Source organism: Mesoplodon bidens (assembly GCF_964165515.1).
Source record: "Mesoplodon bidens genome assembly, chromosome: 11".
NCBI lineage: Eukaryota > Metazoa > Chordata > Mammalia > Artiodactyla > Ziphiidae > Mesoplodon > Mesoplodon bidens.
Genome location: NC_138167.1, coordinates 26,358,491 through 26,374,972, shown reverse-complemented (window position 1 = coordinate 26,374,972; position 16,482 = coordinate 26,358,491). Strand labels below are relative to the sequence as shown.

The window sequence follows — 16,482 nt, the reverse complement described above, 5'->3', positions numbered from 1 at the left end:
AGACATGTAGCTGTTTGAGAGTTTAATCTATACAAAATTTCAAACATTTCCATTCTTAGGTAAATTTTTAAACATTCCAGGTTATTTATACACAAATTCTAAATATCTAGGGGGAAAAAAAAAACAACAAAAAACTTTACCCAAGTTATCTTCCTCACAACCCAGCAGATTTCTAAACATCTGGAATTGTAGAACTATCCAGATGTTTGTCTTGATAAAAAAAAAGTAGCAGCCAAAAATCCCAGCAACTGACTGAAATATTTTTATTTATTAAAATCTGTAATTTTATTTACATTTATTAGAGTCACTAACTAAAATGCACTATGACTGCCAATGTTTCAGACTCAGCATCTGATGCTACCTAAAATTATAGAATAGTACAGAGTTATACTGTCAAGAAAAGCAGATTGCTTCAGGTCTTTGAAGTTCAAAAGTAATGTGAACTCAAAATAAGCCTTGAAAGTAGGTAACTGTAGATATTCATTATTTTTAAAGGTCCCACTGCTGTATGATAAAATAAAATATGTAAAAAGGCAACTGTTACTATTGTATCTAAGGTATATGCAACAACATATGTAATGAGATAAGATAAATGCAGCCTCTAAAAACACAAAAATCATTTGTTTTTAAACTAGGAATATTTTATTTTCCTGAAACATGCTCCATAATTTTATTGAAATTTTTGCTACTCAAAAGTAGTGAAAAGGATAGTAAAGTTTCTGAAGAATGCTACTGTGACTGAAGAATGTTATTGTGACTGATCCTTTCAAAGGTAAAATCTATTAGATGAACTGAAACACATCTCACTAAGATTGTCAAAATTCCAGTTTTGAGTAGGAGCTCACAGATGAGGCCCACAGCCATAGTACCTGTTATGTACTAATATATGTATGTATAGCAGACTATGTATATCACTACAATTCAACCATGAGTTCTAGGGGTCTGAATCCCTGCTCCCCACTTTCAGAGTGACCATTCATTAGGTGCCATGAATACCCGCATAGAAAGTGTTGAAAGTGCACATTCCATGATGCCTTCTGGGTTGGTGCTGGGCCTGGTTGGTCAGTGTGTTTTGCTGTGCCTTGGCATGGTGTTATTTTAGGTAGAGACCAAACTTCCTCTGCATACCCCTGCGTGGGGAAGGGAGCTGGTGGCAGCTCTTCCACCCCCAACCATACACCGATGGAGGTTCCCCTTTTGGCTATAGTTAACTAAGAATGTTGGTCAAGATTACAGAAAAGTTCTTGCCATTTAAAGCACAAAAAACTACTCTATGTCTGCAGCCATGACCAGAGGGGAAGGTGGGAGTAAAGAGAAACCACAATCAATTACATGCTGCTCCTTCTGCCTGCTTGCAAAGGGCAGTTCTAGTTGACACCATCTGAGTTGGAGAGGTTCATAGCCTGCTGTGCTTTACCCGATAAACTGATGCCAATTTATAATAACACGCATTTCTTGGTTCCTTCTTTTTTATAACCAAGTGGAAGAAACTGGGCCCTAGATTTATCAAAAGAACCTGCATTACTGCTGTACTGACAATGAGAAATATCCCTGAGAAGCTGCCCATCCATGTAATCAAGTAAGTGCTGTTTTGAAGTCGTCACACTTTTTGCCAGAGCCTAAGGTTCATAACAGTTTTAAGTTTTGAGATCTATGAACATACATACTATAAAAGATCTCTAAGTATATTAATGTGCATATGGGCCTGCTAACTGGTGTTAGATTTCCCCAATATGATCATCTGTATCAAAAAGTCAGCTCAGGGACTTCCCTGGTGGTGCAGCGGTTAAGAATCCGCCTGCCAATGCAGGGGACACGGGTTCAACCCCTGGTCCAGGAGGATCCCACATGCCGTGAAGCAACTAAGCCCACGTGCCACAACTACTGAGCCAGCACTCTAGAGCCCGTGAGCCACAACTACTGAAAGCCTGCGTGCCTAGAGCCTGTGCTCTGCAACAAGAGGAGCCACCGCAGTGAGAAGCCCACGCACCGTGACGAAGAGTAGCCCCCGTTCAGCACAACTAGAGAAAGCCCACACACAGCAACGAAGACCCAACGCAGTTAGTTAGTTAGTTAGTTAGATAGATAGATAGATAGATAGATAGATAAATAAATAAATGTATGTATGTATGTATGTATGTATGTATGTATGTATGTATGTATGTATGTATGTGTGTGTGTGGTCAGTTCAGATGCTGCGCATATGCACACCTAGGCAGCTTTCCTTGATCCCCAGAAGCGTAACACTTGGCTGTTTCCAGGCCAGTTGTACTAGTAATTGTATATACTAAATATATTCTTAGGGCAACATAAACATTCTTCAGGGCATGTCAGTCATATAACTAATTTGCCTAAGTTCAAATCCTGGCTTCACCATTTAATAGCTGATTGACTTACTTCAATTTCCTGATCTGTAAATGAGAATTCATAGGATTCATAACAGTACCCCTCTCATAAGGTTGTTGTGAGGATTATGATTCAATTAATTCTAGTGAAAGTACAAGAGCAGTAGCTGGCACACGGTAATTGCTATATAACTACTTGCTACTACTGTTACAACTTGTATAATACGCAATGCTGTATAATGCCCAATGCTGTATAATGCCAGGGTAGTGGATCAGGGGACCAGATCTTTACACTCTCCTCCCTCCAGCCTCTTAAGACCCTTACCTTTTGCCTCCTTCTATGCCCGCCCTATCTGCTTATATTTGCCCTTACCACTGCCTAAATTATGATTTACTACCACCCAGCACTTGCTCATGCTGGTTTACTTTGTTAGCAGCTGCCATTTGCTTCAGTGCCTCTGCTACTTTCAGGGATTCCCAATGGGTCACTTTGGATAAATTCCGGCCAATTAATGACTCTTTTGCAAGTTAATACAATAATGAATTATTTACAAATATGTGGCCTGGTACATTAAATATGGTAACAGTATTAGTAATGACCATGTGATGTCTGACTTTTTTTTTTGTGGCCACCCTGCACGGCTTGTGGGATCTTAGTTTCCTGACCAGGGATTGAACCCGAGTCCTCAGCAGTGAAAGCAAAGGGTCCTAACCACTGGACCGCCAGGGAATTCCCTGATGCCTGACATTTGACACGGAGTAGAATTTACTACAGACCATTTAAATCCCAAACAATTTAATAATTATTCTTCACCCTTTACCATGATTGTAAATATGTGTCCTGGATTCCATAACTTTTTTCATTTTTCCTCCATCTGACATTTCTTCATTTGATATGAGGCACAATTGCTGGTTTTTAAACAATTAATCATTTTCTGAAAAGCACATTTAAGTGCTTATGACCACTTAAACTCAGTATTTAATAGCTCTCATCGTTATGCTTCCAAAGTACAAATTGTTCTTGTAAGCTCTGAGAATATCCAGTGATCAACTGCAAAATGAGTTAAGAAAACGTATCACGCTTTTACTTTATTCTATTCTTTCTTTTTTTCTTTTTGTCCCTCCTTACATGTACTGAGTGATAACTCCCTAATTAAAAGTGCCAGGTACTCTGCTAATTACTGGGGACAGGAGGACAAATAAGACATAATTCTTACCCTAAGGTAATTCCTAGAGATATGCACAATTCCATAGGTGTCAGTCCCCCTGTCCCCAACCCCTTGCTAACTGCAACTAGGAAGCAACTGCACTATTCACCCTATCAGCAATGGCAGAGGGTGAAGAGGAGAGGAATGGATCTGAGGCTTACTGAGGAAGGAATCAGGGAGGGACAAAGAGGAGGAAAGGATAACAACACTTACTTAGGCTTCTGACTAACGTGACAGGGAAACAGTGCCTTTCACTTTACGAATGCAAGAAGATGGGGCTTCCCTGATGGTACAGTGGTTAAGAATCCACCTGCCAATGCAGGAGACATGGGTTCAAGCCCTGGTCTAGGAAGATCCCACATGCCGTGGAGCAACTAAGCCTGTGCACCACAACTACTGAGCCTGCGCTCTAGAGCCCACGTGCCACAACTACTGAAGCCCAGGAGCTTAGAGCCCGTGCTCTGCAACAAGAGAAGCCACCGCAATGAGAAGCCCGTGCACCGCAACAGAGTAGCCCCTGCTTGCCACAACTAGAGAAAGCCCACGCGCAGCAACGAAAACCCAACGCAGCCAAAAAAAAAAGAATGCAAGAAGAATAGAGTAGTTTTGAGGTTTGTGTGAGATATTTTAGGAGCCTGTGAGACTGTTCAGGATGAAGAGTCTGCCCTGATGTTCATTAGGTATGGCCAATCTTAACGCTCCACTTGCCTCATTTTCCAATCTCCTTCTTAAAGTTTTCGGATATATTCCCTTTGATATTTTCTTTAAAATATCATTTTATTGACTATTAAGGGAGGGGGGAAAAGCCTATTTGCCCCATGCAGGGCCAGATGTAAGAGACTTTGATCCATTTTGTTGTTGTTTTTGGTCTCAGTAATTATGGGTTAAATCACCTGTCTTTCCTTCTGTAAGAAGGACTGATTTCCTTAATTTTATTAATAACAGTAACAGATATCAGTTTCCCTGGAGGGAGGGAAAAGGCACTTATTGAGAGCACGGACAGGTTTCTGGGTGTTTGTGGGTTCCTTCAGGACTCCACAGGGCTCAGAACAGTCCATTAAAGAGCCCAGGTGAAAAGTCACAGCAGGTGTCACATGAGCTAGGACAACTTTCCCCAAAGTGTGTTCTGTGAACAGGATTTCTCAACTCCCCCCTCCACCACCCCACAACAACCAACCAACCAACCATGATTCTATATGAAATATTTGTGACCCGCCAAATTTGACAGTTTTATCTTGTAGACTCATGATGCCAGTGGGCATACTAGAGGCCAGTGAAGAGCACTACAGTAAAACACAAAAACACAAACCTATTTAACTTTGAACCCAGTATACCTCCATGAAACCTTTCCATCACTTATTACAAATTAACATCCCATGGAGCATGGAACACATTTTGGGACAAGTTGCCCCAGGGACTCCTCCCGTTCTAACAACTGTCGCTTGGGCTACTTCCCATACTTTCCCATCTCTACTGCTCCTGACTTCCTGATAATCATCTTGGCTGCCCTCATGACTGTGACCCTCAAATTATGAACTGAAACTCCAACCCGGCCTTGGCTTTTTAGACATGACCCTGCTGTCCCCAGCTTCAATGCTGCCCAATCCCACAACGTGCTGACCGCAAAAGCAGCATTAGGGGCGGACCCAGGATTCTTGAGTCCTGCACATGGAGTCTAAAACTGGAGTAGTGCTCAGCTTAAAAAATCGGATGAAATTACATTCTATAATCCTGCCAGTCTACTTCCTCTCCATTCTCTCCACCTCCCTCTTCCTCTCACATGCATAATCCCACAGCCTAGCAGTCAAACGCATATAATTTAGTAAATACAAAAAAATCTCCAAAGGGACTTTTTCTTTTCTTAAAGTGGTTATAAAACAGGATGTAAAGTATTATAATAATTAACAATACAGAGAACAGTAATATGTAGAATAATGCAGGCAGTTTCATTTCACTGAGACAAGTATCATGAGACCTCTGAATATAAAAGCACATCACTGGGGCTTCCCTGGTGGCTTAGGGGTTGGGAGTCTGCCTGCCAGTGCAGGGGACACGGGTTCAAGCCCTGGTCCAGGAGGATCCCAAATGCTGCGGAGCAGCTAGGCCCATGCGCCACAACTACTGAGCCCGCGTACTGCAATACTGAAGCCTGTGTGCCTAGAGCCTGTGCTCCGCAACAGGAGAGGCCACCGCAATGAAAGGTCCGTGCGCCGCAACGAAGAGTAGCCCCCACTCGCCACAACTAGAGAAAGCCCACAGGCAGCAACAAAGACCCAACTCAGTCAAAAATAAATAAATTAATTTAAAAAAAAAAAAAAAAGGACATCACTGGCCTTTAATTTGGAGAGTGGAAAGCAGATACAACTGTTCCTTTGTTCTATGACTCCCCTGTGGGTTTAAACCCCAAGATCAGGCAAAACACTTCATTTCATAAGAAGCTTGACTTCTTCCTAAAGACTTATAACCCACATAAAACAGGGTATTAGGACAGACTGTGCTCCCTGAAAAAAACAATTTTTCAAAATAGCCTTTTCTTAACTGATTTTTTTTCTAGACATCAAGAGGAGTTTGTATAAATGCAGTGCAATGAAGAGCTTCAGACAGGGATGCACTGATGTTAAGATGTCCTTCAGTAACACACACACACAACTATCTATCCTGAATGTCACAAAAAAATTAACCATCATAACTTGGGATTTCATAGTGCTTTAAAACATACACGATATACAACCAGTATGCTTGCAAATGCTAGTACTGTTCTTACTACTAGTAGTAATAATGGTAGTAATAAAATCGAACGATATTGTTTATTCTGAGCCAAGTATGAGGTACGTGAAGTACTTTATATGCATTATTTCATTTGTTACTCTCAAGAATCCTATGATAGGATAAAGTAAGGTAGGCATTTTAATGTCCATTATAAAGATGAGTCAACTGAGGTGGTGTTAAGTGACTAGGCTGGTGTTAGATGTCATATCTACATATAGTTTGTAAGTACCTTCGGGGCTGGGACCCTAGCTCATAACCCTTTGGCTTTCACTCAGCAGGTAACAAAGTGATTACATCTCTGTTATAGTATAGCTATCTGCCATGACTCTGTGCCTCTATTTCAGCAAATACTATGCAGCCAGGAGCTTCCAAATATCCAAGACATTAAAAAAAAATCATATGAGATTAAAAAAGAAGTATGAGATAAGAATGGGAATCTTATCTGGAGTCACTAAACAGCGTCCCAGACTTCATTGCCTCTTCCCAGCTTTGAACCTCCTCCTCACTTGCTCTTCAGTTCTTCCAATTTCTGATCTCTTTGCTCTAGGATGAGTCTCTCCATTACAGATGCTTAGACATTCCCTCTGGAAACTAACGGGCATAGTCCTTTAGGTTCACTCCATGCTAGTCTAGTCCTACTTAGCTCTTGGCTACACGGCTGTCGCTTCTGCTAGACCTGACCCGGACCTCTTCAAGGAGAGGTCAGAAAGACCCCATGAGGCACTTTCACATGTCATACCATATTTCACCTTCAGCATCCATAAAAGGTAGGTAGGACAGATATCTGCATATTATAGTTGAAGAAAGTAAGGTTGGTAAATAGTGGTAAATCCAAGAGTCACACCAAGTTTTTGATTCCAAGGTCAGTGCTCTTTCCACTACAACTGATGGCCCTGTTGTCAGGCTTGTTTGTATTTTGCACTGGAAATGAGCTCATGATCTGGGGCTGTATTTCCAGTATTTCTGGGGCTGTGAGGACTCATCAATATTTGCTCTGCTTGGCCAAAGACTCCACTCACCAGATACACTATAGTGATCTTAAATCCAAATGAATTGAATTGTTTTGAGAAACTAAACATACTCTTTAAATTGTTTATGACCCGCTAGTTGTCACAAAACCAAGTTTAAGAAATATTTTGAGTTTTTAAATAAAGTCTTAGAATCTACTCTAAGAAATTAGGATAATAATAAATGTCCTCAGGGAATCAGGTCTCTATTCCTTTCAAAAATTCTACTGGGCTTCCCTGGTGGCGCAGTGGTTGAGAGTCCGCCTGCCGATGCAGGGGACACGGGTTCATGTCCCAGTCCGGGAAGATGTCACATGCCGCGGAGCGGCTGGGCCTGTGAGCCATGGCCGCTGAGCCTGTGTGTCCGGAGCCTGTGCTCCACACCGGGAGAGGTCACAACAGTGAGAGGCCTGCGTACCAAAAAAAAAAAAAAAAAAAAAAAAAAAAAAATCTACTAAACCCAGCAATTACAACCTGCCACAAACCTCAGAGAACTAAAGTGCGTTTCTTCTTCATAGTTGGATGGAGTATGTGCCAACTTTTCTCCTACCCAAAGACTGGTTATGAGAGTAGGCTGGAGATAAAAGAAAAAAAGTTAAGAGTGGCATGTATGCATTAATTCAGTAATCATTTATTTAGCACCTTGCTATATTGTACAATATGGGGAATATAGCCAATATCTTATAACTGTAAATGGAGTATAATCTTTAAAAACTGCAAATCACTATATTGTAAACCTATAACATATAATATTGTACTTCAACTATACTTCAATTAAAATGAAGGAAATGAAGAAAAATATTTAGCACTTTGCAAGAATCAGTTAACAGAATCAGTGTCAGGCACTGTATAGGATCAGTAAGACCTTCAACCTGCTTTCAAGTAGGAAGATTAAAATGCCCTTCAATCAGGGAACTGCAAACTACAGCCTGTGAGTCCCTCAGAGATCTACAATCCACAGTTCACAGGCCAAATCTGGTCCACCACTTATTTTTGTTAATGAAGTTTTATTGGAATACAGCCACATTCTTTCTTGTACATACTGCATATGATGTTTTTCGCTAGGTTGGCAGTTAAGTAGTTACAACAGAAATCATACGGCCCACAGAGCCTAAAATATTTATCATCTGGCCCTTTACAGAAAAAATTTGCAGACCCTGACCTAAATAATCAAGGCAACAAACCATGGATTAGTACTATAAATGATACAATGTTATCACACTATTATTATAGCACTATGTTATAATACATTTGTACTTTAATTATCCAGAATCAATCTTGGTTCTGTCCCCAGCTAGCAATGTGACCTTGGGCAAGGAAAACCCTCTAGGTTTCAGGGAACTCACTGGCAGCATCATAGCACAATTGATCTAGCACAGCTGGGGTTACAGATGACTCTGGGATGTATTTGGTAAATTAACAATGTTATGGGGTATAATCTTTAGTTTGTTATTGGTCTAAATCCCACATGCCTAGCATCCTAGTGATTCTTTTGTCTTCCAAACATTTTTCACAAGAATTCTCTTCCCCAGCTATCTACTGCATGTGAACAAATAAGCCAACAGGTCATGCTTCTGGGTCAGTGCTGCTCAACCATGAATCACCTGTGGAGCTTTAAAAAAGAAAACTATAAATACCTGGGCTGAAACCCAAGCCAATGAAATCACTATCTCTAGGGGGTGGGACCCAGGTATCAGTGTGTTTTAAAGCTTCCCAGGGGATTCCAATGTGCAGTTGAGATTGAGAACCACCATTCCTGGTATCCTGGTAACAGGCTTGGATCAAATTAGTATTTTCAGTAGAGGCTGTATAAAATAGATTTCATAATTTTAAGCTGTTAAACTAAAGTTCCACCGAACTTATATCATAAAATGGGGATTCCATGAAGACTCTGAAATTTTAATAGAAATGATTTAGGGTTGCAGCATCAATTGACTCCTGTTTAAGTCATAGCCAATAATTATATGCTGAGCGTGAGGCCCTCTTCAACATCTGGTTGATAAAGATTATCTGATTTTAGAATCTACTACTGAAAAAAAAAAAAGACATCCCCTGGTTTATATGAAAAGCTACTAATTAGGAACCATGAGAATTCAAAAGAGAGATTATTTCTGGCCGATGGAGAGTATGGCAAGCTTTGCTTTGAAAGAAGAGACTTCTGAAAACAATAAAATTTAAAAGTTTATTGACTTTATAAACTCCGAAAGAAATAAAAACAGATGTAAGAAATGAACTTGAAGGGCAAAAGTTAGTTTTTCTCCTAACAGCTATAGCCAACTCATTTATTCAAGATGTCTGGTTTATAAATTAACCAGAATCTTGGCTTTTCCTCTTCCTTTTACCCACTGCCAAACTATTTTCCATTTATTCACAGTAAATTTATCTGCAGGTCCAGAGAGAAGAAGAAAATCAAACTGGCCAAAATGTTTCATAAGGTTTGACAAGGATGTTGTTAAAACCAAATAGAATTGTTTTTCATAATGTCAATCACAGCAACCAAGAATGGACTACTATTTCTCTTCACAAAGGGAAAAATACACCCTTTTCATAAGCAAATCCTTCCTGACCTAGCTCGATTTTCACTAATTTTGTATCTGCTTTTCTGGTTTATTTTTCTGAACTTGATTTCTCTAAACCTGGTTCCCAATGGCCAAAACATTCTAGCTTAAGGCTCTCTATAAACTTAAGTTCTATGAGCTCCTGCCTACTTCACGTTGCCTACTTAAAATTACTGGCTGACTTCTGCTTCTCAGCCCACTTTGTTTTGCAGTTATTGACACTGTTCATTCATTTTTCAAACCTAATTTGGCTTCATGGTAGTAATGGATAAAATGAACTCTACAAAGTAGGAAAATCTCCTTAGGGCCAGCCAGTCCTTCAACCTGAACTGCTATTTCAAATGCACCAATCCTATCACTGTAGTCCAAGGCCGGGATCAGCCAGGCCTGGGAAGGAAGGCTATGTTTATCTGGGAAGTGCATTCCCCCCTTCCCCCGCACCAGGAGAAAACAGGGTGGATTAGGAAAACTAGAGGTTGAAAGGTCAAAATTTTGACAGGATTATTTATTTACTTTATGACCATGAGAAAGTTACTTAAGTTCCTCATAAATTAGAGAAATTTTTACTGCTCTAGTCTCATTGCTTAGGCACAGGTCACAGGTAGATGCAGACCTTGATTATTGGTAGTTTTTTTAAAATCTGACAAGGTAGGTGGTTTTAGAAAAAGGGCTTGGTGACAATCTCTAATCTATCCCAACTCTCCTTTTTATTTTGATACTCTTTTAAGACAAACATTAATATAAATCTCATTTTACTAAAATTTAATATTTAACAGCTTACATAGATATTTGCTTTCCTTACTCGCTGCTGTGTAATCAGACCAGCAGGCCTCATATTTTTCTCCTGGCTACATTTCTAGACCAGGAGCACAATAGCATTTGTGTTTAGCTTCTAACAGTGTAGGGGATTGTTTCAAGTCATGCAAAACTTAAAAAGCAAATACTGACCTAGCTTATCGTTTATTTCCTATATATATTTTTTGGCTGACAGAGGAAGGAAATTAGGAAGAAAAATAATTCAATTTATCAAATATAACCATATTTCTAATTCTGAATTTTAAAACTGCATTATATAACTCATGTTTAGTTATGTCTAACATGACTGCTCCTACAAAGAAAAAGTTTGTTTTATTCACTGAAACCAATCTTATTACTCCCTTGCTTAAAATCCTTTAATGGGACTGCAAGATCCGTAGGAAAAACTCTAATTTCCATACAGGACCCTTTACCATCAGACATAAGCCTGTAAATGCTTCATATCTATCTTCTCACAGCCATGCACCCCTAATGCTCTAGCCACATTCTGATCTTTGCGGTTCCTGTAACACATTATACTCTTTTCATGCCTGTATGTTTTTGCATATGTTGGTTCCCTTAGCTCAATAGGGTATCTTTAAACACATTAATCTAGTTCCAATGTCACCTTTTTGAGGAAATTTCCTTGAGTCAAATAAACAGTCAGTTGCTCCTCTTTTTCTGTTCTCCAAACACGCATTTTGTACCTATGCTAATACTACGACATCTGTCATGCAGTCACTGCTTTTACTGGTTTCCTACCCTTTCAAATCAAGTTTTACAAGAACTGTTAAAGAGGAAACATTTCTAGATTGTTACATTTTATTCTGCGTCCTTTCTTTTCCTATCATCCTCATAACAGGAGAGTTTCAAAGAATTAAATGTCTTAAACACAGGAGGGAAAAAAAAGAAAAACAAAAAAGGGAGTATACCCTTAGACCAGAACAAAATATCTTAAATGTTTTCTCTTCATCGTGCCACAATTTTCTCCATGCAAACTATTCCCCAAATTTCTTGGTCTCCCACTCCGAAACGTCTCCCATCTACTTCCTCTCTCAACAGAACCCCGTAATACAAACCAATTATGGAGCCCTCCACAGGCTGCATTTTCATTACCCATGCCCAGCCCACCCCCAAAACTTTGTCTCAGTTCTTTATAATTGGGATCAACTTGGCCTCTCAGACTTCATGGACAGATCAGAATGAGCAGGGAACACATTGAGGTCAGAGAGTTAACAGGGTAGAGGCTGGCATCAGGACAGGCAGGGCCTTGCACGTCACTGAGAGGACACAGGCTTTTCCTCTGAGAGAGATGGGAATCCACTGAAAGGTTCTGAACAGAGGAGAGACAATTTCTGTTTTCCATTTTTAAAGGAGCACTCAGGCTGCTGGGTGGAGAACAGACTTCAAGAGGCCAAAGGTGGATAGGAAGGTACTGGAATAATCCAAGGAGAAGTTGAGTGTGAACTGAACCAGGGTAGTAGCAATGGAGGCATTAAGACATGGTTAGTTTGATATCTTTCAAAGCAGGACTGATTGACAGATTAGATTGGCAGACTGGTAAGAGAAAAAAGATTCAGGAAGACTAAGGTTTTTAGTTGGAGCATAAGAAATAACTGTTGCTACATTATGACATGGAGACGACCAGGCTACAATGGCTTAGTGGTTTTTTTAAGAGGAGAAAGAGAGGTTTTCTCCAGGCCAAGTTTTAATATAACCATTATGTAGAATGACCAGCTTCCATGACTAACATTATTTTTCTTCTCAGAGGCACTTTCCTTTGGTCTGCTTCAATATATGACAGACCAACTACAGACCCTGGGTCAATTAGTAGAGGAAAAACCCTTAGAAGGATCTGATCTAAACAGGGCTTAACAGGGACTGTGGGAGGAAATAAGTTTGAGAACACACTTAAATGAGGGTAAAGACCTTTAAAAATATATTTCAGACCAATAAAAATTAGCTTCCTATTTTATATATAAGAAATAGCACAGAGAGTAAAGATGACTACCAGAGGGTAGATCAGAAAGGTGGTAGGGATGGATAAGCCTATAAGCACCTAGGAAAAGGCCTTTTTATTTTCTGAATGAATGGTATATTCCAGTGTCTAAGGAAAACTGTTCAAGTTTAAATCTTAATCTTGAATTAAAATTTAATTTACCTATAGTTTGGATGAATATCAAATGAAGACCATGTTATCATCCCTGCAAAGACTGAAGAATACTTCCCATTGAGTCATTCCTCACATTCCATTTTTCTCTTCAATTTTTATGTGAGTTTGTCTACAAGCATAAGTTTTTTTTGGTTTGTTTGTTTGTTTTTTCAGTACGCGGGCTTCTAGCTGTTGTGGCCTCTCCCATTGCGGAGCACAGGCTCCGGACGCGCAGGCTCAGCGGCCATGGCTCACGGGCTCAGCCGCTCCACGGCATGTGGGATCTTCCCAGACCGGGGCACGAACCCGTGTCCCCTGCATTGGCAGGCGGACTCTCAACCACTGCGCCACCAGGGAAGCCCCAAGCATAAGTTTTAAAAAGGAAAGTTTCTTCAAGTCATAAAAAAAGAAAATGTTTACAAATAACATGTACACTAAATGCACATATTTACAAATTTTCTTGGACAACTTAATAGCAATAAACTAACCCAGTAGTGTGGGCAGGAAGTGCTACATTACTGTCTTTTCAGTTTAAAAACCGTAAAAGGAACTTCTAAAGCCTACATTATTGTAGTGGCCACTCACTATAGGGAGTTGTCCATTAGAGCAGAAAATTCGAGTAGCCCTTCTCTCTCCATTTGAGGCTGCCTTTCAGGAAGGAATACTACTTCTCTCCAATCATCCCTAACTATTTAAAGGTGGAATGAGAAGGGACAGAAGTTGTTCTAGGGAAAGAAAGAACTCACTAACGGAGAGTGAGTTCATCCCTTTTGCAGCTTTTTTAAAAAGTTTCATATTTAGAGTGTGATGGTAAACCACACAACACACAAACCTTGGGGAGATCACACAAACCTTGAACTTAGAACCCCTGCAAAGAAACTGAGGTTTTTTCCTGGATAATGGAGGGAGCCAAGGCAGACATGGGCTGGGCTACTCAATCTCTAGCAACTACTGGAACCTGGGAACAGAGCCAGTCCAGGCTGCCTAGCTGCGGGAAGGAGCCTCAGCTTCCCAGCTGCAGTACTGTGACTGGCCCCGCCCCTGGGCTTCCAAGCTCAGTGCAACTCCCGTCACCCCCTCCTCTGCCCCCCAGGCAAAAAGAAGGAAACAGTGACACCACAAGGAAGAGAATCTTGGTAACTATGAAGACTTGCCTGTTCTAAGGATCAGTTCATTTTATTTAATTAACAGTGTAGACAGCAGGGTAGACATTCCTCAGGAAGGTTAATATCCATGCACAAACAATGGGAAAATAGCATCACAAAATGAACCCATTTCAGTTTTAAAAAATATTTTTAGCAGAAATTTCCTGTCACATGATTACATTTCTACCACACAGTATTTCATGCCTCTTTGAAAGAATCAACTTCTCATTAATATACTCTCTAGAATATTGGAGGAAAAAAACGGTGTCTTAATACCACTAACAACAACAACAACAACAAATCCATGCCTGTCTCTATGATGTTATCTTATATTGAAAAACAAGTAATATTCACTCTTCTGAACTTTGCTGAAACAAGAAGACTGGGATGGTGGGGATGTGTGTGTGTGTGTTTGCTTGAACAGAACAGTATTCCACGCAGTAATAATAGAAAAGGATTAGTGGTAAACATTTCTTAGCTTTGTTCACACCAGAAATGGAAGAAAAAACTTTTGCTTTCTTTGTCTGTATTCTCCCGTCAGTGACTAACTTTTCAAACTTCTAATGTTAGTAAGAATGAGTCAGAGAAACAGAACTATTAAATTTGTATTTCGCTAAACCCAGAAGCAGCCTCCTGGAAGAGGCAGAAACCATGAATGCAGTACATATTTTAAAATTAAAGTTGAAAAATAATGTGAACCTTATTCTTAACTTAAAACCAAACTCTGCAACTTTCATGTCCCTCAGCATGCTGTTATAAATTGACCCACAGAAACCGGGTGAAAAAAACAAAACAAAAACGAGAAAGATACACCAGAAAATGAAACTACTTACCTTGATCAGTGGACATGATTTCACACATACTGATAATTAGTCTACTTTGGTTTGATAAGAAAATATTTGGCTTTACTCTTTAAAAGTTTATGTGATAAAATCTCACTCCTGGCTCTAAAGCCTCTCACAGCTTGGAGACCTACAGGTTAGCCGGGAGCTCTGATGGTGCACTGCTTACTTCAGGGCCTTCTTAGACCTTAACTGCTCAAAGACAACCTCATGCATAATATGCCACACCTCCCCAGAGGAGGGCTGCTGCAGTGCTTTTCATGAGACCAACTTTATGAGGATGGAGAGAAAATAAACAACAACGGAGGCCCATGGAAGCAACAAATGCACTAGAAATACATTTGGGAATAGGACAGTTTATAAACTGACTAATTCCTTAACGATTAGTAATGCTCTAAAAAAGCCAACATGAAAACAGTTTGTTTCCACTTGAACTGGGTCCATGCTCTGGACCAAAGAGGTTACAGATTCAGGATTCACAGGCTTAAGATGTTAAAACGTCATTTTAAATGATCTCAAATGCTTTTTGTGACACTTAATACTTTCCATTTTATCATAGTTCATTGATCTTAGTGCAGAGTGAATAAATACTACTCATAAATTTCCTAAGGAAGTCAAGTTTTATGTTATTTCGGAGCATTGTTTACAATCACAATGAAGTAATGGGCTATAGACATCACGCTCAGTTGAAAGTAGCCTCTCCAAACCCCTCCTCAGTGTGTCCAGATGCAGTGGTTCTCACATACCAGATCATCTGGATGGCATTTTAAAACACACACTGCCTGGTCCCATCCCAGGAGTTAAATTCAACCAATCTGTGGTACAACCCCAGAATCTGCACTTCTAACAAGCTCCCAGGTGACGCTGACACTGCTGGTCTGGGACTGCACTTCAGGGACCATACATAGAGAACCACGGGGGCAGAGACTTGACACTCACTGGTGGCCTAAAGCTCTGGCTCACTTGCACCTGCTTAGGAATTGCTTAATGTCAGGGCAGGGGGGCAACACTCAAGATACAGTATGGGGGACTATGTATTATACATTCAGATAAGACACAGTAACATCCATCTGCATATCAGGAAATGGACTTATCAACTTAATTCTTTTTTTTTTTTTTTTTTTTTGCAGTATGTGGGCCTCTCACTGTTGTGGCTTCTCCCGTTGCGGAGCACAGGCTCTGGACGCACAGGCTCAACGGCCATGGCTCACGGGCCCAGCCACTGCGCAGCATGTGGGATCTTCTCAGACCAGGGCACGAACCCGTGTCCCCTGCATCGGCAGGCAGACTCTCAACCACTGCGCCACCAGGGAAGCCCCAACTTAATTCTTAATAAAATAAATTTGCATACTAGGTATGAATAGGTCTTAATCTAAAAAGAATAGACAATTAGAACATGTAGAAAAGGAGTCAAAGAAAGAGAAGAAACCTGAATTGTCCTTTATGTCCGTCAGGAACTCCACCGGTGTTTAAAATTCACTGTGACAGGAAAACTATTTAAATTTGATTCCAAAGACCACTTAGCCTTGGCAAATTTCAGTACCATAAAAAGTAAAATGTTTCCCTGTCATAAAAATGCACCAATTCAGTGCTTCCTGAATTTTGATAGCAATGTTTAAATTATAATCTCAGGTTAGGTTTCCAAAGAAATACCTTTTCTT

The 16,482-nt window shown here is 40.2% G+C and overlaps 1 protein-coding gene across 3 annotated transcripts in view; it reads right to left on the bottom strand.

The window, feature by feature from the left end:
- Positions 1–16,482, bottom strand: part of FGD4 (FYVE, RhoGEF and PH domain containing 4) — a 208,799-nt gene that overhangs the window by 84,043 nt on the left and 108,274 nt on the right. The window contains exon 1 of one of the 3 annotated variants that reach the window (XM_081249000.1): positions 14,813–14,970. The exons of the other annotated variants lie outside the window; for them this stretch is intronic. Coding sequence (XP_081105126.1) covers positions 14,813–14,840 — 28 coding nt within the window. The 5' untranslated portion in view covers positions 14,841–14,970. Of the gene's footprint in view, positions 1–14,812; positions 14,971–16,482 lie in introns of those variants that run through there. 3 annotated transcript variants of the gene reach the window in all.